Below are 25710 nucleotides of genomic sequence, written 5' to 3'. Positions count from 1 at the left end.
CTTCTCTTCTAGGGGAAGTCAGCCACTCTCTAGTGTACTGTTTTCTTATTTGGGTGTACAGTTAAACCTTGTTATAGTGACTTCAAGGGGCGCTGCAATTTGCTCGTTATAACCAATATTTTGTTATTGTCATAGCGGAAATTTATGCAAATACGGGGCGCTGTACTTGCCCAAAACAAATAGCGAGCGAAATTGCATCGTGCCACATGGCGGTACACAACAAAGTAACCGCATTCCGGAGATGACATAGAACATTCATGCACCTACTTTATTGCTGTTGAAAATACGTGACTCGTATGTCAAGCAGGCTTAGCTGCAAAGTTTGTAATGGGATGTTGATGTGTCTTTGTGATGCAAACGATGGCTTACTCAGCCTCAGCCCGACGTGACAGTTTTTATCATAGCCGCCTTTGTGTCTAATGTCTTTCACTTTGTGTCTTTCACTTTGTCTTTCGTCTTTCGTCTTTTGTAATGTCTTTCGCTTTGTGTCTAATGTCTTTCGGTGAGCAACTGCAGTTGCAGTCGATTGCACGCGGCGGTCGTGTGTGCCGCGTGCATTGGCTGCGTGCCATGCGCAGCAGACCACGAAAGATGTTAACAGTAGTGCTCACAGTTTAAACATTCCTAAATAAATTTATTGATACCCGAAAAAGGATGCGAAGAAGTGATAATGTCGGGAAAAGCTGTAAAAACAATAATTTAGATTTAAGAGGGACCGTCTGCTGAGAGGGCGCTGCAGTCGACCGGTGTGCAGTCTGCCCGAGGCTTTCATCACCAAAGGGACCTCGATGAAGGCCTTGGACGGCAGACTAGCCAAATTTCCAGGAACTTAATTGGGATTTCCGCCGGTTGTTTGATTCTTGCCCTTGCCCTTCTCCCGCCCTGTGCAGGAGCAGCAGCTGAGCCAGCACAGCTGGGGCACGGGCCCGGCGGGGGTGGCCCCGCCCAACGTGGACAGTGGCGCCCCCTACGGGGAGCAGTTCTTCCACCTGGACATGGACCAGTTCCTGGGCTTCCTGGGCGCCATGGGTGGGTGCTGGAAGGGAGGCTGTTTGGCTGGGGTGGGGGGGGGGGGGGGGGGGGGGGGGAGGCACGATGCATCTTGCATCTTGAAGAAGGTGATCCACATCGCGTCATGTGGTGCTGGTTCTGTGGCTTTGATGTCCTGGTGCAAACACAAACTGGTTGTTTTATTTGGCTAGTTGAAAGGCGCGGTGGCCAAAGAGTACGCAAGTTTGGTCGATTCAATAGATGGCTTTGTCCCAGTAGCAATGATGATGATAATGATAAAGTAATTAATCTAGGAGAGGAGGCCACACTTACGTTGCACTACCTGGTTTCGAATCAACGATATTAAGTGTGGCCTCATCATGGCATGATGTAACTGGAAGATCAGTGAAAATAAGCATCTGTGCAGGTAGCTACGATTTCTCCTTCGTTCTTGGGTGTGTGCATTTGTGCACGAGTGCATGCTGATGCTGTCACTCTGTGTAGTGGTGTTGACTTATAAAGCTGGTCAACACTGACACGATAGAGTTGAACACAAACGGCCAGCTGTCTGTTGCCGTCACAGAAACACCAGATGATGATCTGAGCTTGGCGAACCGGAATCGAACCGAACCAAAAACCAGAACAGAGGTGATATTTTTGAAGGAACTGAACCCGAACCAGAAACGTTATTTTCTGAGCAAGCTCAACCTGAACCAGAACTAAAGCAAAAAAATAAATAACGGTTACCGGTCAACGGCAAGATGTTTGGACCAGTTGTTGTTTCTAAAAGAGCACAGTAACTGTTTTCATGATTTTTCTTGTTTACATACCATCGGAACGGAAAGTTTGGCTAGCTGGTAATGATTTATCTTGATGGAAAAAGTGCACATAAATGCTGGCGATGGAAGAGGCACACAACACAGTGCCATCATCAACCATCAGTTTTGTGACCGCCCATGGGTTTTTACCTTTTTGATCAAAACCTATCAATGTCCGACCTGTTCATGGTCAGAACTCAGTGAAAGGGATGCACAGTAATATTGCAATCGGTTGTTGCTGCTGGTTGCATGCGGATGAAAATCACACTGTCGGTTGTGTACAGGCAATATGAAACACATAGTTTGCGCTTCCATACACAGGTCTCACTGTGACTATACAAGCATTGTATATCAACGCAAAGTGAGTGTTAAAATAGCAAAATTTTATAATTATGTATCGTGCCTAACCTTTTACTTTTACACATGGCACGAAAAGTGATGTTTTGTTTCGCCAATTTACCAAGAGTGCGATGAAAGGCGATTTGGGACGAGCCATTTTTTCTACAAGGTCCCACGCCGAAGCAGCAAGGACTGTGCTGTTTGTAGCGATAGAAAAAAAAAAGACAATAAACAAGAGGAGGCAGGACGGAAACTTTTTCTGCAAAACCTGCAGTAACATCCCTGGCCTGTGGCCAGGTGAATGCTTCGAGCGGTTTCATGCGCTGCCCAAATATCGGTAAAAAAGTTGCTAGCAGAATGCAAGAGGAAAAACAAATATCCTGCAAGTTTTTCTTGCACAGTTTGTGTATTGCTTCGGGGCACAAGAAACTGCCGAAATATTTGCGGATCGGAACGGCCGGAAAAGGGTAAAAGTTCCGTACTGCAAGCTTAAATTTCGCAGTCCTGATTCTTAGCGGCTGCTTTGGTCGGTGGTTCCCAATCGCATAAATATTGTCACAAAGCCAAAGACAACTCAGTTGTCTTGAAGGAAAAAACAAGTTTATTGGAGCGAGCTTGTGCTCCTGGAACAACTCAAAGAATACACAGCCGGCGAAGCAGCAGTCAAGAAAGTGACGTGCACAGGCGAGTGTCGGCGAATCGAATACCGCAGTGTCTGCTCTGCGGGCATTTATCTCTTGGTGCAAGTGTTTCTCGAACCATCCAATTACATCGAGGGCACTGTAGATCGGAGATTATTCTAGGCTGGTGACGTTAGTTCGAAGTGCTCTCCCTATCAACGCACGTAACATGTGCGGCATAAAAAATAAACAACGGAACGCACGCTTTACTTGGCCCACAGGTACACAGATAACACAGCCCGGCGCAGCTGGTCAGCAAAAACAAAACATAAATAAACAAACCCGATGCGTGGTTCGCGGCAACATGTCCCTGTGGCGTCATAATGGCTGATGAATGGCAACTTCATTTATTTTCCTGATTATCTAGCCTAATTGTCTAAGGTTGCCATTAAGGCTGGCATCAATTCTGTTAGGACAAAGCCACCTTTTGAATAAACCAAACTTTTATTTTCTTGGTCACGCTACCTTTGAACTAGAAATTTAGAGATATTTTCACACTTAATTGTACTTATCTTTCCGAACCACTTCGTGAACCAATTCAAGGCAAGTGACCTTTCGACCAATTGGAGGAAATTAACCGAACTGGTTCAGTGTGTAATTTCGTCTAACTGGAACTTTATTGTAACAAAATTATATAACCTTGAAATGAACCATAACAGAACGGGTATTTTTTTTAAAATTCCAACACCCTGGCTGATCTTACAGAAGGTTGTCATTTTCCAAAGCTAATAATAATATTGCTGTTGGGTTGGAAAAAAAGTAAACTCATGAAGATGTTGAGCTTATCGCACATAAATGGGGTACCACTTAGTAATTAGTATAGTTGATTTAAGGATAAGGAAGTGACATTGACATGTCATTACTTGAAACTGTGATTCCAAGGCTGGCATGGCTTTCACCTTTGTGTACCCAGAAGGGTATGGCGCCAAGCTTTTCCTTTTGTCGGCTGCAAGGCCTTGGCTGCTGGCACGTCTGTGCTTCACGGTGCGTACTAGTCCTCCTGGACTCTTGATGCTTTTGTCAGTCTTGATAACGTTCATATCAAGGCAGCCTATTTTGGACGTACACTGCTCTTAATTAAAACAGCTCCTTTTAATTTTGAAGTAAACCCTGTGAAACTTCACACGGCACCACTATTTCGATGGAATGATGCTCCTTTATTTCTGCTGCTGCCCCGCACGGGGCACCTTGAGTATTCATGGTGACGGTGAGCAGCGACACCGCGGACCCCGAGCTCCCAACATAAGCCGTGTCCAACCGTGGCGAGGTGTTTAAAGGTGAAGGGTAGAAGCCGTAAACGGTGGCCGTCGGAGCCTTGGTCAAGCTCCGGCCGATGGGCTCCCTGCCTGTCTACCAGGCAGGGAGCTCCGGGACCTCTTTGACTACCAGGGTAAGGTCAAAGGAGAAAGTACCCCCGTCTCCCTGCTTTCCAATGTATCACATGGCATTTTCCAAACCCCCCTCCAAACGTGATCGGCCCCCGAAAAGGGGCCGCACCGAAGCTACATTTCCACCCTTGTTAACACTTGCACACCAAAAGCCAGATAACTATCCGCGATTCTTGATTGTTGAATCTCTTAACAAGTCGAATCCTATCTCCTCCCAGTCGGTGTTCCTTATCACCAAATTCCTTGAAGGCATCCTGGGCAAGTCTTTCAAAGCCAAGAAACTGAGAACCGGCGAAGTCCTGGTCGAGGTGAACCATCACCAGCAAGCCACAAGCCTCCTTACCCAGAATCGCATGGCAGATCTGGACATCAGAGTCACACCCCACCGTAGCCTCAATAGCTCTCAGGGTGTGATCTCTGAGCCAGATCTGATAAATGAGACAGAAGCCGATCTGCTCGAAGGTCTGAAAGGCGAGGGCGTGACGGCAGTGAGGCGCATCACCATGCGGCGAGATGATAAGCAAATCATGACAAAGCATATAATCTTAACATTTGACCGTTCCTCACTCCCCGAATCCATCAAAGCAGGTTTCATTCATTGTTCTGTCCGGCCGTACATCCCGAACCCGCGGCGCTGTTTCAAGTGCCAACGGTTCGGGCATGGCACCACCTCCTGTCGTGGAAAAACAACGTGTGCGAAATGTTCATCGCAAGATCATGAGACAGATAACTGCCAGGCTGAACAATTAATGTGCAGCAACTGTCATGGACCTCATGCTGTGTACTCCCGCACGTGTGAAATGTTCCAGAGAGAAAAAAAGATAATCAACATCAAGGTAACGGAAAACATCACTTCCCCAGAGGCGCGGAAGAGGTTCGCCTCTTTCCCTCTGGGGAGGTACGCCGACGCGGCTCGCCGGGGGCCGGAGCGGCGTCTGGTGTCCACAGGGACCCAGTTCAGCGAGTCTGACCTGGTCCCGCCCCCGCCCCCCCCTGGGTTGCCTCACGCAGCCCAACCCGGCACCACGCCGCTTGCTGAGGCAGCAGCGGTTGTGGTGCAAACCACTTCTGTCGGGACCGGTGCCGCTCCCGCCTCTGTCTCCCCGTCCTCCAGTCCGTTGGAGGGTACCGAGGTGATGGACACCACGGGCCCCGCACCGGCTCCCACCGTCACCGCACCGCCCGTGCCACCTCTGGTGCCCCGGACGCCCTCGGCGGTGGCGGCTCAAACGAAGGGCTCCCGAGGGGGGGCCAAGTCCGGGGGGCCCGGTCCGTCGGGCACCCCTCGGACATCCGACGACGAGATGGATGTCGGGCCGTTCCTGCCTGCAACGCAGCGCAAGGAGCGGCCTCCGACGCCCAAGCCAGCAGCAGAAAGGCCCAAAAAGCCAAATCCTAGAGTAACAGCCCCGAAAGACACATGAACACACATACAGACTTCAGTAGCTTCTAAATCTCCATAATGGGAAGAGAAAATATTACTCAATGGAACTGTAGAGGCCTCATTAAAAATCTTGATGATGTCCATGAGATATTGCATTCAAACCAGCCAAGTGTGATGTGTCTTCAGGAGACGCACTTGAATCCCAATCACACAAATTTCTTTTAAATAGGTACATGGTATTCAGAAAGGATAGGGTTGGCTGCACACACTCTTCGGGCGGTGTAGCCATAATAGCCCGAAAATCCCTAGCATGCCATCCTATCACTCTCAACACCGTCCTTGAGGCTGTAGCAATACGCACAATAATTTTTAATAGGTTGGTAACGGTATGCTCAATTTACATTCGTCCTGATTATGCACTTTCCAGCTCTGACTTCGAGGCGCTGGTCGACCAGCTGCCCGAAACGTACATCCTAACAGGCGACCTTAATGCACACAACTCTCTTTGGGGCTCCTCCAGAACGGATGCCCGAGGTCGCCTGATAGAGAAATTTCTTACATCTTCAGGAGCATGCCTTTTCAACAAAAAGCAGCCTACATACCATAACTTAGGACATAATACATACTCACATCTCGACTTTGCTATTGGTTCTGCAATTCTCTTTCCATGTCTTGACTGGGGCGTGGGCACAGACCCATATGGTAGTGACCATTTCCCCACTTCCCTAGCATATATAGGTAAAGGCCCATGCAGTCCATCTTCCCATAAAAGGTTTAATGAATCAAAAGCAAACTGGAGCACATTCACACAAACATCTCAACTACACCACACATCCATAAAACACCTACACGTGGAGGAAGCCGCCCAACTCGTCACAGCGCACATCCTCGACGCCGCCGAAAAGTCCATTCCCCACGCCTCTGGTGCCCCGCGCAACCAGAGGAGGCCGTGGTGGAATGAGGACTGCAGGCGGGTGCGAGAGGCCCAGAACAAGGCGTGGGGTGTCCTTCGCCGGTACCCCACATCAGATAATCTCATTTCGTTTAAACGGGCCAAGGCTTTTGGGAAGCGAGTGCGCCGTGAGGCGAAAAGGGAGAGTTGGCGCACCTTCCTCACTTCCATCAACTCGTACACTGACACGCGAAAAGTATGGACACGAATACATAAACTAAAAGGACAACAGACACACAGCCTGCCCCTGGTTAGTACAACAGGGGACACACTGGAAGACCAGGCTAACACACTCGCACAACACTTCCAACATGTGTCCAGTTCAACACACTACACCAACACTTTCATAAAACACAAAACATCCTGTGAGAAGAAGTCATTGAGAGACAGTAATAAGTCGACCTCATCTTATAACACCCCTTTCTCACTGCATGAGCTGAAGATCGCACTTAGTACTTGTAAACGTTCAGCTCCAGGCGCAGACAACATTACATACACTATGATTCAACACTTGCACACAGACACACTTGAAACCCTCCTTCACCTCTATAACAAAATATTTCTTTCGGGGCACCTCCCAGGGTCATGGAGGGAGGCCATCGTAGTGGCCTTTCTGAAAGAAGGGAAGGACCCTTCCTCTCCCACAAGTTATCGTCCCATCGCCCTCACAAGCTGCCTGTGTAAGCTGTTCGAGAAGATGATCAATAGGAGACTCATGTACTTCTTAGAGTACAACGGTCTTCTCGACAGCTGCCAGGCTGGCTTCAGGGCTGGGAGATCCACCAATGATCAACTGGTTGCATTGGAAACATATCTAAAAGATGCCTTCATTCATAAGCAGTATTGTATAACAGTCTTCTTCGAAATGGAGAAGGCCTATGACACGGCCTGGCGGTACGGCATCTTGTGTGACCTCAAGTCGTTTGGTGTTTCCGGCAACATGCTGAACACGCTCAGTAGCTACATGTCGGAAAGGACCTTTCGAGTGAGGGTTGGCAGTGCCCTTTCGAATGTATACGTGCAGGAAAATGGCGTCCCTCAAGGCGGTGTCTTGAGCTGCACACTGTTTATTGTTAAGATGAACTCACTTCGAAAGGCATTGCCACCAACCATTTCCTGTTCTATATATGTAGATGACGTTCAAATATCTTTTAAGTCCTGTAACTTCTCAGTTTGTGAACGCCAAGTCCAGCTTGGGGTGAACCAACTTGCTGGCTGGGCAGACACAAACGGTTTTAAACTGAACCCTGGAAAGAGTACTTGTGTTGTGTTCTCCCGCAAGCGCGGGATGAAGGCAGAACCGGAGATCACCCTTCATCGCGCTTCTATCCCTGTAAAAAAGGAGCACAAGTTTTTAGGTGTCATATTTGATGAAAAACTCACGTTCATACCACACATCAAACAACTTAAACATAAATGCCTGAAAACACTAAACATTCTCAAAGTCCTCTCCCACCAGTCGTATGGTGCAGACAAAGAACTCCTTCTTCGCGTCTTTACCGCCTTAGTCGGGTCTCGGCTAGACTACGGTAGTGTTGTGTATGGGTCGGCATCAAAAACAGCACTAAAAATGCTTGACCCAGTTCACCATTTGGGCCTGCGCCTTGCGTGTGGTGCGTTCCGCACTAGCCCGGCCCAGAGTCTGTACGCTGAAAGTAACAAATGGTGCCTGGAACATCAACGAATGTACATAGATTTATTATATGCTTTTAAGGTCTCATCATTCAATAACCATCCTTTTAAACCTGTCCTCAACGATACATCAACAACCCAGCTATTCTCAAATCGTCCATCTGTTCCTTTGCCCTACTCTCTGAGGGTGAGAGAGGAAGCTTCAGGTATTTCCGTTGGGTTTTCAGATGTCTGTACATCATCATCATTTTCTGACGTTATACCACCATGGCAACTGCAGCCTGTTTGTTGTGATGTTTCTTTCATGAAAATACCTAGATAAAAACAGGGTTCCGAGAGCTGCGATTGTGCAGCATTTCTTGTCGCTTCAGGATAAATATAAATGTGCCGAATTCTATAGCGATGCCTCGAAAACTTCAACAACAGTGTCGTGCGCCGCTCATGGTCCCAACTTTATTGCTTGCAGAACCATGAGTGTACACACCACCATCTTCTCTGCAGAAGCATATGGCATCTTACTGATCGTTCAGCACATTCTTAAAAAACAAATTCCTAAGTCCGTCATCTTCACAGACTCTTTGAGCATTGTGCGTGCATTGTCTTCACACAGACCCAGGAAAAACCACATTGTCAATCTTGTCTTTAATTTCATAATGTCAATATATGCAAATAATTTTCAACTGATCCTGTGCTGGGTTCCAGGCCATGCTGGAATCGCGGGGAATGAGACCGCAGATGAAATGGCCGCCACTGCTGCACTTGCAAACACAATGGACATAACAACAATACCCTACACTGACCTCAAGCCACACATCCGACAACACCTTCGCAAAACATGGCAAGCCGACTGGAATACACAGACAGACAACAAGTTACACATAATAAAGCCACACTTAGGACAATACACTAGCGACTCACACAACAGATTCATCGAAGTTTCCCTAGCTCGATTACGGATAGGCCACACACACGCGACATACTCCCGTCTGCTCACTGGATCTCCAAGACCCCTGTGTAGCAGGTGTGGGGAGGGCCTATCCGTACTTCACATCCTCATTACATGCAAAGCACTCCAGACAACAAGACGCAAGCACTTCCCTCAACTCTACAGACAACACATTCCACTACACCCAGCACTCTTTCTAGCGGATGATCCCGTGATTCCTGTGCAGCGCACTTTTAAGTTTCTCAGTGACATCAAGTTTTTACATCTCATTTCCTATCACGCGTAGTTTTTTAAAGCTTTATTTCATACCACGCACCATCACAACCTGGCCCTTTACACCAGCCATCCTCACTGTCTTTTATTGATTTTACTTTTGTTCTTGCTTACTGATTTCAGTGTCTACGTTTTCACCTCTCATATTTAACCACTGTTTTGGCGCTCTTTGCCCCAGTTGGCCTTGCGCCATTAACATCCAACCATCATCATCAAACTTGTTAGTCTTACTGCCTTTGCCCCACTGAATCCAAATATGCCATCATTTTTTAAACTTGGTCAATTAGTTCCCAAGATAATCGGAGATAATGAGCCATTTTTGGAGGAACAATAGACAAAACAGTGTTGGTCACAAAACTGTAATCTTTACATTTTCCAATACCATGAACCCTGGTGAGTGCAGTAAGAGAATCGTTTTTTTTTTATGCAGTCCTTGGAACTAATTTTACAGCTCATTAAACTTTGGTAGCACCAGTGGCAAGGAACCATTTTGGATGCCCATTTCAAACACCACAGTTTAATAAGCTTTTCTACGTGTGGTCCTTTTCTACGGTGTTCTTCGTCTTTTTCGCGCTTATTCCCCGAATGTACCAACAGCTCGCCCGGCTTTCGATTCCGCTCTTTGCATTGCCCCAGGGCCGTGGGGTCGCGGTGAGCATCCACGCCGTCTGGGCATACGCTTGTTTCGGCTGGCAGACACGGACTGCGACGGCTGGGTGAGCCTGGCCGACTTCTGCCGCATTCTGGCTATGGCTTCGCGCGGCGACATGGACGACCGGCTGCGGCTACTCTACGGCGCGCACCTGGCGGTGTGCCAGCCGGGGGACATAGAGGACCCGCAGCGAGAGCAGGCAGAGGACACCTCAGGGCAAGGTCGGTGTGCGAGCAGTTCTTGGGACTTTAGGAAGAGTTCAGCGGTGTGGCAGAGGGCCGTGTGGATTCGGCAGCTGAGCTATCACAATTCACGAGTGCTACTACCGAGGAACCAGTCTAGAAGGAGAGGAGTACCATGGAGATATTAAGACAATTCAGGGCAAAGAATGGATTGCGGCATAGCAGGAGAGGCCTTCATTTTGCAGCAGATTTAGATAGGCTGGTGACGATGGTGCAAGTGTAAAGCTGGCATCACCATCAGCTTTGAATTTCTGGCACAGCTCTAATGAAGGGTCTCCTGAACTAGGTTGTCACCATTCATGCAGCCATAACGCTGCTGGAAGTGGTGCTATTGACACTGATCTCAACCAATGTTGTGCGTTACCAACCTTGCAAATACCACATGCAAAAAAAAGAAACAGAACCAAACAGATATAAACTAAGTTGAAAATTTTTCATTTTGCAAAACTTGTAGCTTGTCTTCGCATTAAGAGTGCATTATAAATAACTTGCTAAGTCATAAATTGGACAACGAGCATTTGTAGCTGTGACTGTGCAAGCTTCTAGTGCATGGAGTTTGCAACATATGTGAGACAGAGGAGCATGGTAAGTCCTTTTCAGGGAGTCCGACATTATGGTGTTATTTTTTCTAGCCACTGGTTAGCCTTGGTCAGGTGAATGAGGTTATCACTTGAAAAGAATAGTCCGAGTGAGTGTTGTTGGCATCGTCTTTCTCCAGGTGAAACTGGTTGCTTTGCTGTCGCCACGAAGAAAAACTGAAAAGTATAGTTTGGGGTGTTGCTCACTTCTGCGATGTGCACTGGCGTCTTGCAAATAAGAAAGGCCCTAGAAACATGTTTTATGCCACAGCGGGTGCTTTTCTGATGGTGTGGGAAGCGAAAATACCTGTGGGGTGAGATTTTGGCGCACAATAAAGGTGCCCAGGTGGTGGTCCAAATTATTGATTGATTGTAGGAATTAATGTGCCGACTCAATGCAGGCGATGAGGTGTGCCATGGTGGACGGCTCCGTATTAATTTCGACCACCTGGGGATCTTTAACGCGCGCCGAATTCCCGTACACACGGGCGTTTTTGCTTTTCGCCTCCATCAGAAACGCGGCTGCCGCGGCCGGGAATCGAACACCGGCGTCCTCGTGAACAGCAGCGCAACGCCTTAGCCACTGAGCCACCGTGGCGGGTAGGTGATCCAAATTAATCCTGAGCCCTCCACTACAGCATGCGTTGTAGCCGAGGTGTAGCTTTGGTGCACAAAACCCCTGAAATTCGAAATTCGAAGCACCTGTCTTGTCTTTGGTGTCCTTGCCCCGACACTCACACAATGGAGTTTGAGCTCTGTGACAAAACTCAGAGTTGTATGCGTTCAGTGAGCGAGACTTTGTGCTCCGAACAGCTTGATCTCTCTCTAAGAAGTGATTCCCCATATCTTTTTTGCGTGGTGGACGGTACAAGAGGCCCGAACACGTTAATGGCAATGCTGAAAAAAAGGCACGATTGCAAACGATTCTTGTCGCACGATGTGATCTGTCTTCTGGCATGAGAAGTGGGACGCGACGATGTGTTTGCCTTTGGAGAGATTGAGGTAAGAGCGTGTGCTCTTGTCAGTGCTCGCATGTCTTTGCGCACACCCACTGCCTCTCACCGTACTCCCTACTCTCCAAAGCGAAATAACCCTCCGCACCCTTATTCTTTTTTTTGTTTTGTTTTTCTTCAGCGGCAGAGAACAGCACCGAGATAGCCACGGAAGCGGAGGAGTACTTCAGCTCCCTGGATGAGGCCACTTCGATCGACCAGGTTGTGGCGTCTGGCAACACTGGCTCACAGCAGCAGCAGCAGCAGGGGCATCAGCAGCGCATGGATCTCCTGGACACTGTGCTCAAGCGCAACCGGGAGTGCGACTCCATCTTCGGCTCAACCTCCCTCAGCAGCAGCCGTGAGTGTGTGCCTTGGTTAGCATACAGCGGTGGAACTGGGTGCGATTGTGTGCGGTCACGGTTGGAAATGGAGAAGGAACGGATGCTGGGGTGGGGCATATCAGCAGGGAACTTCCCCTGCCGAAACTTGAAGAATGTGGTGTGCTTGTTGAAAAAAGTGTCTCCGCTTTTAACTTGATCCTTAAAGGGATTACAGTTAAACCTGGATGTAACGAAATTGAAAAAAGTTCGCAAATTTTCGTTACATCCAGGTTTTCGTTACATGCAGTTTTCAAGTAAACACCAGGGAAATCATCACGAACACCAAAAAAAACATGCGGCAGATGCCGATTTAGCGCAACTTACCTCAAATGTTTATTTAACACAAAAAAACTGCGTTATTTTCGCCTGTGTCTTTCGCGTCAAAGACGACGCAACGCGGCGGTCCAGAGAAACGAACTCCTCCAATGCTTCCTCATCATCCTGCGAGCCGACGTGACAAAACCTTGCGCTTCCTCGGCACGGAGCTCATTTTCACAGCGAGCGCTCACAACGATACCCACGACGTCGCCGCGCTGAGAATGCGCTACGCCTAACAACAGAACACCTACCGGACCAGCCTAACCAGAGTGCGCTCGCCCGTTCGGCACGGCAGCGCCACCAGACGTCACAAAACATCGATGCTCGCATGGATGGCACGCACTTGCTTGCTGCAATCGTATGCGTTCTACCCGCCATCTTGCCCCATATTTTTTCCCCTATTATATAGAACTTGCGCGTTGTATTTACAAATTTTTAGTAGTGTTACGGCTCAAAATCATAAATGATCAGTGCCGCGAATTCGTTACATTCAGGTCGATTACCGCAACACCTTCGTTACGTGGAGGTCACAAATACATGGACTTCTATGGAGATGGAGTTGGGGATTGGAAAAAATTTGTTAAATCCAGGAATTCGTTACATGGAGGTTCGTTACATCCAGGTTTAACTGTAATATAGAGGGAGTCGCTTCGTTGTCTTTCCACCAATGGATGGGTGTGTAGCGGAGAAGCTGACTTTAACGGAGGACACTGCTCTGAAAAACAACTTCCTATAATTTTTAAGTAAACACCGGGAAACTTGGCGCTCTTGCTGTTTTTCTCCCCTTTTTTCAAATATGCCATTATTTTTTGAGTCAGTCAATTAGTTCCCAAGATAGTGAGAGATAATTAGCATTTTTATCAGAGATAGATAGCCATTTTTGGTCAAACAATAGACAAAACAGTGTCGGCCATAAAACTGTAATCCTTACATTTTCCAATACTGTGAACCCCGGCGAATGCACTATAAAAAGCGGTGTTTTGATGCATCGCTTCGAACCAATTTTACAGCTCATTAAACCATGGTGGCACCAGTGGCCAGGAACCATTTCGAATGCCCATTTCAAACACCAAAGTTTAATGAGCTGTAAAATTACTTCCAAGCGATGCATCAAAAAACTCCTTTTTATAGCGCATTCACCAGGGTTCACAGTATTGGAAAATTTAAGGATTACAGTTTTATGGCCAACACTGTTTTGTCTATTGTTTGACCAAAAATGGCTAACTATCTCTCATTATGTCGGAAACTAATGGACCAACTAAAAAAATAATGCCATATTTTAAATCAGTGCGGGAAAAGCAGCAAGACTGGCAAGTTTCACAGAGTTTACTTAAAAATTAAAGGAAGTTGTTCTAAGAGCAGTCTCCCCCTTTAAAGGGGCTTGGTGTATACCAGAGCGGTTTAAGCATTCATTAGTTCCACTTGGGACCTTCTGCAATTTTTTCAACCGAGTACAAAGGGACCGTCGCTCTTATGGGAAGTGAGGGGTGGTGGTGGGGGAGGGAAGCGGCAGAGCTGCTTTGGTGCCCCTTTCCTACATTCCAAGAGACTTGTAACTTCTTTTGCCCACTACTCAGGAGGGGGGGCCAGGGGCCAGGGAGGGGGGTGTTTCGGTGTGAGGACACCCCACCTCCCCCTCGAAATTTTCCGAGCGTCGCATCCCTCCCTCCCTCTTCCTTTTGCCGTTTTTTTCACCTATGCTATTTACACATTGAATTGATACACGGGATATAACGGTGAACAGGTGTGGCACCATCAACGTTTGTATGCGTTCTGTGGTGAAATAAACCGCTTATTACAATGCTCCGGTGCCGTGATATCGGATATAACGATTGAATCCAGTTACAATGTACACCAAAAATGCTAGGAGCTGCCGGCCCTCTGCACTGAGCGCGCTGACGGCAAGCACCGTGATGTGCCCCGCATCCCGTCAGCCCCTCAGAAAGCGTGTTGACTGCGCCGCTTACGAGGAAGCGAGAGGAGGAGGGGAGCAGTTTTTCTTCCGAACCCCCCTCTCGGCACCGCCGCTTTGGCCTCGTCCTCGGGCCCGCTCACTCACCCGCACTGCGCACACATTCGGCTGAAGTGTCACGTGTGTGCTGCTTTCTTCAACTGCCGCCATTTTTCTGCGGAAGGGACGTCAGGGCCGATGTTTTGAGGCCGTCCAACTGCCAGGTGATTCTTGCGCAGAAATGGGCTGCAGACAGCGCTGACAATGATGACTCTGACGACGTGGTTGCGCCAAGTTGCGCAGCCGACTCAGGCAGTGCCTTTGCGGGAGCACCAATGCATAATCATCATCATCATCACCATCACCATCCTATCTACACCCACTGCAGGGCACAGGCCTCTTCAATTAATCTCCAATTACCGCGGTCCTGTGCTAACTGCGACCAATTTATCCCCGCAAACTTCTTGATCTCATCTGCCCATCTAACTTTCTGCCGCCCCCTCCAACGCTTGCCTTCTCTGGGGATCCACTCTGTTACCCTTAATGACCAGCGGTTATCTTGCCTTCGCATTACATGCCCTGCCCGCGTCCATTTCTTCTTAATTTCTACTAATATGTCCTTAACACGCGTTTGTTTCCCGACCCACTCGGCTCTCTCCTTGTCCCGTAACATACACCTATCATTTCTCGCTGAGTCGTCCTCAGTTTAAGTTGAGCCCTCTTAGTGAGCCTCCAAGTTTCTGCCCCGTAGGTGAGTACCGGTAAGATGCAGCTGTCATACACTTTCTTCTTCTTGTAGGCTGCCCTTAATTATCTAAGAATGCATGATACAGTCCCCCAATGTCTTTAATTCTGCCCAGGACCCTTTGCCCAGATACGAGCTCTTAAAAAGATGGGCTCCAGCTTCGCGCAGCAAACATAGCTGAGGGACTATGGCTTCTTTTCTGCTAATAAGTGGTAGTACAACCTTGCTTGCATGCGAATAAGCTCTCTTGAGCTCTGTTTCTCGTCTTTTCATTTCGCAACCCGCTTATAACAGTGGGATTTCCTTGGCACTTGGATGTTGTTATAAGTGGGCTAGACTGTTACACATAAAAACACAAATGAAGAGTCTGTTTATTCAAGCCGAAAAATAACCGAAATTTCGTTGGGTCGCAGGATGTATTTTTTTTTTGTTTGTTTTTTAGCGGCGGTGTTAACACCCCCCAGAAAAATATTTCTGGCTTTACGTCCAGTAGGGAGTATGAACATTTTTTTATTTTTGTGCATCAGAGCGGAGGCTAGAAGTCGCACGAAAAATGTTTCTGCGGTAATAGTTGTTCACTTTGTTTCCAGCTGCTTAGGCTTAGGCTCTTCGAGCCATGACCTGCCCTAAATTTTCTTGTGTGAGTCGGTTGTTTCTAGTGCGGAGGGATGGGATAACAGGTAGGGCCAGTGGGAAATGAGGGGTTCTCCACTGTGGGGAGCAGTGGAGCTGGATAGAAGGAGGAGAAAGAAGAGAAAAGATGTGCGAACGTTGTACCATTTTTTTCTCCTCATCGTTTTGCCCCTCTCTGCCCTCCCCCTCCCTAGATGGCAGCAGCGGAGACCTGTGTCGGACGCCTGGCAAGCTGCCAGACATGGCCCTTCCAGATATGAATCAGGTACGGTAAGCTCGACGGTTTATTGCAACAAACTGAAGCACAGAGTGGGCCTGTTTGGCTCTTTTTATTTCCATGCGCTGCGACATTGCATATGATCTAGTACATTTTTATCGTACTTATCACATTTGCGGTTGTCACTTCATCTCATCTCTCTGATCTAGTACATAGTACTATTGGGGACGTGCCAAACATTATTAGGCCACAATGTGTTCAAAATACCAGCTTACTTCTGGAGAGGGACTGAAATGACTGATCCCAGAAAGGCGGCGAAAGTATCTTGCCTTCTTATACTGTTCAAAGTCATTCATTTACGCTTAAACATTCAGCTTTTGCTTGGAAATCATCGTGGGCAAAAACTTCTTACATGTCCTAGAAAATTTTGGCAGAGGCTGGGGACAATTCTTTTGCTTGCAATTTCGCCAGCGGATTTGCCAGTGTTCTCTTGTGTTGGTAAAGGCCGGTCCACACGGGGGACCCTGTTTGCAGGCCGGTCAGTCACATGATGAGTGATCGAGGTTTGGTCTGGTCTGGCTGAACGCTAAGTGCATCTGCACTGTGGGCTGGATTGGCAGACCACGAATGGGCTGATTGGCTGAGCTTGCAAGCTCAGCATGAAAATGAAAACTAACCAAAGGTTCAATTTGACCATAATAACAGGTTGACACACACAAAATTGCGTGAAACATTTTAGCCATAGAGTGTCGTACTTTAAGAGTCGTACATGGTGTCATACATTTACTTGGAGTCTTGATGATGCGAATCTCACGGGACCGCGAAAAATATTCGTATCACACGAAATTTGTATGAACCGGCACAGACCAAAAAACTGCGCTCTAAAAAAAAGTTTTTGTTTATTTCTTGTCTTACTTTCACGGAAAGAAATCCGGGATGTTTTTCTACTTTTTCCTACTTTTTTTACCTCCATGTCGCCGAGCGGTCCTTTCTGGAGTGTGTAAAACTTGCACTCACCTCCTCACTTGCGGTGCCTAAGCTCGCTACACGCCACAACAGGCGAGATGTGAACCGCATGGTGCGTTTTTGCACGCAATTCATGCACGTCTGCAAAGTGCGTGCGATCTTTTTACGCCCGTGTTGACGATTTTGTGCCCGCGGCAGCTTCTACCTCGGTTAGAAAATGATGCTCGATGTGTGGGGCACTGGAATGAGCGTGACGACTGAAATTTTGCCCATTGCAAGCAATGACATTTCGCCAAGACTTATCAGAAATTCGTATCATCCCGAAATTCGTGTTACTCAGAATCGTGTCATTGAAATTTTACTGTATTAACTGAAAGGAAATCTGGTCCTAATGTCTGGGTGACCTGCACTTGAGCGAGCGCGCCATCATGCACTGGGTAGAAACGTTTGCTCATTGCTTGGCATGGCTTATCAACAAGCTGAAATGTTGGCTGTAGCTCCAAAAGAACAGTATTACAGTAGAATCTCGATGATACGAATCTCGCGGGACCGCGAAAAATATTCGTATCATCCGAAATTCGTATGAACCAACACAGACCAAAAAATTGAGCGCTGAAAAAAGTTTTCGTTTATTTCTTTTCTTACTTTCGCGTGAACAAATCCGTGATTTTTTCTGCTTTTTTTAAACCCCCACGTCACAAAGCAATCCTTTCTGGAGCGCGTAACGCTTCGCCTAGCTTCGCGCTTGTCTCCTCACTCTGGTGTCCAAGCTCGCTACACGCCGCAACAGTCAGGCGTGAACCGCATGGTGCGTTTTTGCACGCGATTCGCACGCCTCGGCTTTGCGCGCGCTGTATTTTCACGGCCGCATTGACGATTTCGCGCCCGCGGTATCTGCTACCTCGGTCAGAAAAAGACGCTGACGACTTGCGAAACGCTCGAGACAGCCCGGCCGCTGGCTCCGCCCGAGAAGTTTAGGCTTAGCACTCCGGCAGATATTTTATGGGCGCTTTCACTAGCGGCGCGGATGGTGTTTTATAGTATCGTTTTCGCCAACGTTATTAGCTCCTTTACTGCACAAGAAACTTCGTGTCTGCCTTGAGCGGCATTTTAAAGAGCGGCTAGAAGCAGTCGCTCAAGCGGCCGTGCCACTTCGCGGCCGAAGCCGCCGCCATGTTGCCGCCGCCGGCCGCGGCGCGCGCAGCGTGCGAGAGGTTTCGCGGCGCGCATGGGGCGTGCGGGGAGCGTTTTCGCGAGCAGAAAACAACAGCCCGGCCGTTTCTGGAGAAAGAAGAGTGACAAATGGGGAGAGAGAGCCGTCACTTGCTTGTTCGGCAGTCGGGCGCCTCGCCGGCTCGTTCGTATCATCCGCCGGGCCGCGCAGGTCCATTCGTAACAGCCGAAATTTTTCCCATTGCAAACAATGCAATTTTGCCGGGACTTTTCAGAAATTCGTATCATCCCGAAATTCGTATCACCCAGAATCGTATCATCGAGATTCTACTGTATTGTGAAATACTATTTGAAGTTGTTCAAATACTAGGTTAGTAGAGCTCCAGAAATAGTACTCGTTTGTCAGGGATTATTTAAGAGCTTCATTCGAGACAAAACAAGAAAGAGAAAATGTTGTCCCTCTGTTGTTAATTGGGCTTCAAGAGGGAAAAGAAGCCATGTGGCTAGCCAAGCCAAGTATGTGTGGAACGTTTCTGGGTGCTGTGGTGGCTCCCATACAGTGAGCAATTTCCCCCTCGTATTAAACTATGGTTTTAGTCTGCGAGAACCTGCCCACATGCATGCCGGGCACGCTCAAGCAGCCCCTGACATCGTATGCATTAAGGGGCGACACTATGAGGGGTAACGTGGCAAAGCAGGCTGTAAATAGACGCCGTCATTGCCTGGCATAACAGGGCTCTTGCTGAAATTAAACGAAGTTGCACATGATTTAAACAATGTGTTGTCAGCGACCCCCAGCATCGTATCAGAAAGACCCGTACACGCTACTAGTATAAAAGAGTATTAAGGGGGGACAGTTCTTAAAACAATTTCTTTTGGTTTTCAAGTAAACTGCGTGAAACTTGTCTGTCTTGCTGCTTTTTCCCAACTGATTTCAAATATGCCATGATTTTTTGAGTCAGTCAATTAGTTACCAAGATAATTAGAGATAATTAGCCATTTTTGGAGGAACAATAAACAAAACAGCGTTAACCATAAAACTGCAATCCTTATATTTTCCAATACTATAAATTGTGGTGAATACAATAAGAGAATCGGTTTAATAATGCATCGCTTAGAACTCATTTTACAGCTCATTAAACTTTGGTGGTTGAAATGAGCATTCGAAATGATTTCTTGCCACTGGTGCCACCACAGTTTAATATGCTGCAAAATTAGTTCCAAGTGGTGCATCAAAAGTACCGATGCCCTTATTGCACTCACCAGGGTTCAAAGTATCGAAAATGTAAAGATTACAGTTTTACGGCCAACACTGTTTTGTCTACTGTTCCTCCAAAAATTGCTAATTATCTCTGATTATTCTGGGAACTAATTGCCTGACTCAAAAAATGATGGCATATTTGAAATCAGTGGGGGAAAAGCAGCAAGACTGACAAGTTTCGCAGAGTTTACTCACCAATTAAAGGAAGCTGTTTTAAGAGCAGTGTCCCCCCCCCTTAAGCATGTGTTGCTATGGTAAGCCTAAGTCTACCTCGTCAATGGTGACAGGCTCCTTTGAGTGCTTCCAAATTGCCACAGTAGGCACACTGCTGTGTGACCAGGCCCTGCCCATGCAACGTGGGCGTCGACGGGTCACTCTGCTCGACATCGCAGTCCGTCGCCAAAACTGGAGCAAGAAAAAGCCTCTGCAAATTGTTGGACCGTGAAGGTTGTGGTGCGGTGCAGTCTGGCAGCAGCGCCCCGATACTTGTGGCGTGCTCTCACGTCATGCACAGGCTGCAAACGAAAAAGTGTGATTTGGTCTGTCATTCTAAAGGCAGTCTGTCTAAAGACGCAGTCAGAAAAAACAGCTTCGTAGCACACAACAATCACAGTGGAGTCAACAGACAGACAACAAACTGCACGTAATAGAACCCCACTTGGGACGCTACACAACTGACTCGCACAACAGACACACTGAAGTCGCCCTGGCTAGGCTTCGGATAGGCCACAGGCATGTAATGTGCTCCTACCTGCTCACTGAGTCTTCGCGACCCATGTGTAGCAGGTGTGGGAAGGGCCTCTCCGTAGTCCGCATACTAGTCACATGCAAGGTACTTGACACAGCACGACGCAAACATTTCCCTGAATTATGCAGATGACACATTCTACTGCACCCATCGCACTTTTTAGCTGATGAAGCAATGTTTTCTGTCCAACGTGTTTTTAAGTTTTTTATAAGGAATAAAATTTTTGCAGCTCTTGCCTTATCATGCATAGTCGTGCTGGCCCTATACACCAGCCAACCCCATTGCCTTTTGTTTCGTGTCACTCTTAGTACTTCTACTCACTGGTGTAAGTATTTACGATTACATCACTCACTAAATGACTTGTGCTTTGGCGCTGTTTGCCCTTGTTGGCCTTGCGCCGCTAAACATCAACCACCATCATCATGATTTTTTCCGTCGTTTGGAATTGGCTGTAACTGTGAATTGCCCATAATGACTCGCGGGGCTCACCTCTGGTGGTGAAGCGTAGATACAGTAAAACCTTATTAGAAGAGACACTCAAGGGAGCCAAAAAACGTGTCTCTTGTAACCAAGGTCTCCTGTATGCAATGTTGCCAATCTCGCAAACATAGGAAAACCAACCAAACTGTCTTCCTTTAAATGTCTCTTATAACCGAGTGCCTCTTCTAACAGTGTCTCTTGTAACGACTTTTTACTGTATCCACCAATCGTCCCTGCCTACAGGGCTCCGCGCTGACCTAATTAATGCCCCCCTCCCCCCCCCCCCCCCCCCCTCCCCCTCTTTCTCCTTGTGCAGGAGCAGTTTGTGCAAATGTGGCAGAGTGTGTACAACCTGTTTGTGGGCCACCCGCAGGAGCAGGACTTCTACCACGCCCTCGCCTGCACAGGTACTCCCCCTCTTTCTCTCTCTAGCACAGCACACACGCGCGGGGTTTATTCAGTGGCATCTCGCTTAGCTTCGAGTATCGGTGGCAAGGAGGTGGTCTGGAGCTGAAGGCAAGTCTTGAAAGCACGTAGAGCTTCTTCAGTGTAGTCGTTACAGTGCTCGCAAGAGGCCTTGCGCAGAAGTTCTGCCCTCTGTCGGAGCCGAAGCGAACCCTCCTTTGTGCGCCCTGTTAAAGGGTAGTGCTGGTCGCTGGTGCGTGTGCTACACGTGCGTTTTTTCGTGCCCACCTGGTGCTGTTTGACCGCACATAATGACTGGTGAATAGTGTGTGGACTTGTCTGTGGTGCTCCCGTTCACATACGGCTGACGTTTTGAAAGAAAACAAACTGTATAGCCTCTTTAACCTGCTTTCCTCACTGAAAATGTGTGCTGGGTTTCACTAATCGCAAATACGATATGATAGGTTCATTTATTGAAGCTTATGAAGAGAAATGTGTCATTAAATGAAACAGAGTATGACGGTGGTCACCACACAGAGCAACATGGTCAGAGAAACGGCCACCCCCTTCCCTGTTTTTTCCATTTTGGGCCACCTTCTCAACCCCGCACTGAAAACGTTATTCAGAAGTCATCTATTGCACTAATCGCCGAACTAAAGCATCCAAACTTACCTGCATTGTGGAGTTAGAAGGGGTCGGACTATGGCCTAACATGCCAGCATGGACATACAAGTTGTAGGTACAGCGCTGAAAACCGAGCCAGCTATCTACAGTAGGCAAGAGAATCCCAGAGTTGATTGACAGGCTCCAAAGGGCCAGAACGAACGAGGGGATTTATTGGCTGAGTCCAACGGTGCATGTTGATTGCAACGGCTGGGCCAAGAACTACACTACACCACCGCATGCCTCAGGGCCGGGCACCTTTTTTTTGTGTTCTATACTTTTTTCTTTTTTTGCACTCGGTGCGTTCTCTGTGCTTTTAATCTCTAATTGCACCAGATAACTGTCATTCGTGGCGAGAAGAAACGCACATCAAGCAATGGTTGGGTATTCACGTGGCTGCTTGAGCTCAAAACGCACGCGCATTTGGTGTGAACAGAGCGTGTTTAGAAATTGTCTTCTTTGTTGGCACGTAAAGAACTGATTTTTGGACAAAGCACGCAAAGAACATTGGGCCATGAATTGCAGCAGCCAAGTTTGTCTTGAGCTCACGAAGCGTGTGTGCCAACTCAACCTTGCAGTTGTAATAATTTGAAACACCAAGTGAGCAAAAATGAATGATAACTTACCAATATTATTAGACTCGCGTATGTAGCTGTTTCATTTAGTATTCGTGTTGAATTGTCTTAGAGCCTCAATCTCATTCGGGGCAATCACTGCTTCTAGTAGCCCGCAATCGCCACTGTGTAATCGCGAAGTAACTGGCAGATTTGAGACGAGTAGACAGTTCTCACATGGATATAATTTCTTCTTGTTGTGGCGGCATGAACCAAGGTAAAACAGATATGATTGGCAGCGCGCGGAATGCACATACAAGAGAAAGTAGCGACGTCCACTGTCGCTGCAGCACCTGGGATGACACAATAAACAGTACTTTGTCTGAATTTTGGAGTTCTTTTCTTTTGCCTTTGAGGGTCCTTGTTCTCACTTTGTGTGCAGCATGGCACGCAACCGTATGCAGGCATCCTGAATCCTCAGTGCACGCCAGACCACCCAGCACTCTCCGGAGTTAGCCGCTTTTAAGTGCAGAGCACTTTAGGGGCCCACCTTGTCGTCGTCGATCGCTTGTTGGACCCAGGTAGAGCCCCGCGGCGTTCCATCGTAATGGCTGTCGTCATGGCGTAACCCAGAGGCTTTGCAAGCCAAGTGTTTTATATAGTAAGCGTTCGAAACTCGTGAACCGCTGGTGCGTGTCATGCATCTCCCCGCTATTTAGCGCAAAGAAAACTGCAGGTACATTTGAGGCAAAATATAAGTAATTAACCACTAGCGTCGGCGTTCGTTTAGTTAGAAACGCTCGTTGGATTGGTTTTTATGACAGTAAGTGAAAAAAAGTGGCAGTGCAACGCCGGCACGTGCGGGAGGAACAGCAAGTACAGAAAGAACAGAACTCCCGCTGGCGCAGTTTCAGGCAGGAGGCGCGCGAGCACTGCGGAGGCGGGAAATTTGAAATGCTTTGGGTGGTAGCAGTGAGTGGATAACGGTGTTACAGCCCATTATGGCGAATCTGACACGTCCGACAGCTTTCGCATTGGGTGGAACAGCTTTATTTATTTATTTTTTTCCTGGTTCAATCCTCGAACCAGAAAGTGCTTGGTGGCCGCACTTGCAGTGGCCGCGAAAGGGTAGCAGACTTCACATAAGGCCTATAGTTGCTCAGTGAACTGACCTGAACTGTGCGAGTGAATTTCATCCAGGGTATCTACTCAGCAAGGTACCTGCTTCAGCCAGATGGGTTTGTAGGTAATGGTAACTTTTAAACATTCTCTTGGAATCGTTGATTTGCGCAGCCTGTAGATTTGGCCGGTCTTTCAGGTGTACCACAGGGTTGCACGCCATTTTGACTTGGGACAGCTTGCAAATGTCCAGTGCGGCCGTTAGGGAGGGTGATTAAATGGGCATCATTCAAAAACGGGACAGGATCGAACGACAGAAGAAGCCTAATGATTTAACTGTCTTTCTGAACGAGAGAGGCAGGTGAGAATCTTACTTGCGAAGGGGCTGCAGACGCAAAATGCTGTGTTAGTTTTTGGGTCATTTAGAGATTGCCACCTTGGAGTACCAATTGTGGGAATTTTAACTCTCACTTCGGACCTAAACTACATGGTGAGGAAATCGGACGAAGAAGTGGTGTGACGAGTTTATGCGATTAAAGGTCACTAAAAAAATCAACTGCCGGTAACCATCACCATGCAACTGTGTTGATGCCTCTGGTTGTATTGAATTACAACATTTGATGCTAGGGTGGGATTTGTGCTCTGATTAATCTGTTTTTGCTATTTCCCACACGACGTCACTAGTACTTACGTCGTGTAGGAAGAAACTTTAAAGTTTGTCAATTATTATTGTTGTTTTTTGGTGACAAACAACGTTGTTCGAGGCTGGGATGCTATTGAGGGCGTTCACCAAGGGCAAGTTCTTTCGAATGAAAAAGAGACGAGTGTTGTCTTTGTGGTCCCTTTAACGGCAGTTAGGCTTAGCGCTCGGATCAGGTTCTCACTGTTTCGGCAATGCAGCATGTAAGTGGTAATGTCCTCATGTATTCCTGTGAAAGGGTGCGAGGAAGGGGCATAGCTGGTTTTTGAATGGTGTGCATTTGTTGATGCCGGTTCTTTTTTCTCTGTGTGAAAAAAAAAAAAAACAGGAACTGAACTGTTGCAAATGGGAGAGCTGAATCACGAGGCCAAGCCAAAGACAGAAGAGGAGACCAGCTGCGAGCGTTCTTCGGGAGACGGCGAGGCACAGAACCAGGTGAGCTCATGGTTGAGGTCAGTTAAGAGGGAGGGCGTAACAAATGCCCATTCGTTAAAGCTTGCTTCTTTTGCAAGTTTTTTTTATTTTTTTATTTTACGCGTTAGTAGTTTTGCCTATGCCCCAGTGTTGAAAGTAGGAACATGGGACTATTGGAATTGAATTCAAATGATTTCAGACTTTGTATTTTTGAAGTTTTTTGCGAATGTCTGAAAAGAAAGCGGTTTTCAATCCTCACCAGGATGCTAAAATTTAAGTCGAACTGACCATTGCTTACCTCCTTCACGGGGACTGCAGTGGTTTTGGCTGTTGCTCCCTGTTTATTTATAATTGTTTCATCTGGTATTCTGCCTGCCTCATGTCATTTTCTTATTCCATTTTTAATGGGAGTCACCTTTTTGCTTGCATTGATTGCCTAAGATCACTTTGTGTTAATTTTAACTGGAACGCCCACCGATAAAGTTTGCCTCTCGATCAAGGATGCGCGATATGGCATTCTTAATGAGGGTACCTTGAATATTTATATAGTACACACCCACTTCATCCAACTGTGTTTAGGCACAGTTCAGTGCAGTTGAACCCCTTCATAAGAGACACATACCGGGGAGCAGTTTCTGTCTCTTATACGAGATGTCTATTATAAGCGGGGTACCATGTTTTCACTTATCGATCAACCCCTAGTTCGATGTAGGCGCCCTAAGAGTAAAACAAGCACGAAAGAATGCTACCGCATGTTAAAAAAGGTTTATTATAATTTGTTTTGTCACCAAAATTTATTTGAATCTTTTTTCGCTTCATGACTGTATTTGCGCTGTTTTTTGCAGCAGCTTATTCCAGCTTACTCTTCCTACACTGCCCGCGGAAGAAGCATTGTAGATGTTGAGTCGGCAAGCCTGATGAATCCCTAGAGCACACAGCTTCTTCCCATGTATGCTGTGGCTATTCATCATGCTTGCAGGACTCAACATCTGTGACGCTTCTTGATTGGGAGCTAGGCAATCGGGAGAGTCCACCGCGCGTCCCAGGTATTCTTGGCTTGCGCAGAACCTCAGTCGCGCTTGTAGGCTTCGTGGTAGGCTTTAACTACTCCTGT

General features: G+C 47.5%; 1 protein-coding gene across 2 annotated transcripts in view; it reads left to right on the top strand.

Annotated features, from left to right (window-relative positions):
* The window catches only part of Tbc1d8-9 (TBC1 domain family member 8/9), a 90348-nt gene that overhangs the window by 59770 nt on the left and 4868 nt on the right, over positions 1-25710 (top strand). For both annotated transcript variants that reach the window (XM_077671303.1, XM_077671301.1), the window contains exons 23-28: positions 891-1029; positions 10039-10275; positions 12009-12227; positions 16091-16161; positions 21058-21148; positions 24511-24617. In XM_077671303.1, the coding sequence (XP_077527429.1) occupies positions 891-1029; positions 10039-10275; positions 12009-12227; positions 16091-16161; positions 21058-21148; positions 24511-24617 (864 nt within the window). The remainder of the gene's footprint in view (positions 1-890; positions 1030-10038; positions 10276-12008; positions 12228-16090; positions 16162-21057; positions 21149-24510; positions 24618-25710) is intronic.

The sequence above is a fragment of the Haemaphysalis longicornis genome, unplaced genomic scaffold (genome assembly GCF_048455015.1).
Source record: "Haemaphysalis longicornis isolate Haplotype H1 unplaced genomic scaffold, Haemaphysalis longicornis Haplotype H1 scaffold_5, whole genome shotgun sequence".
NCBI classification, from domain to species: Eukaryota; Metazoa; Arthropoda; class Arachnida; order Ixodida; family Ixodidae; genus Haemaphysalis; species Haemaphysalis longicornis.
Note: the sequence above shows the minus strand (reverse complement) of the source record. Positions and strands in the feature narration are given on the sequence as shown.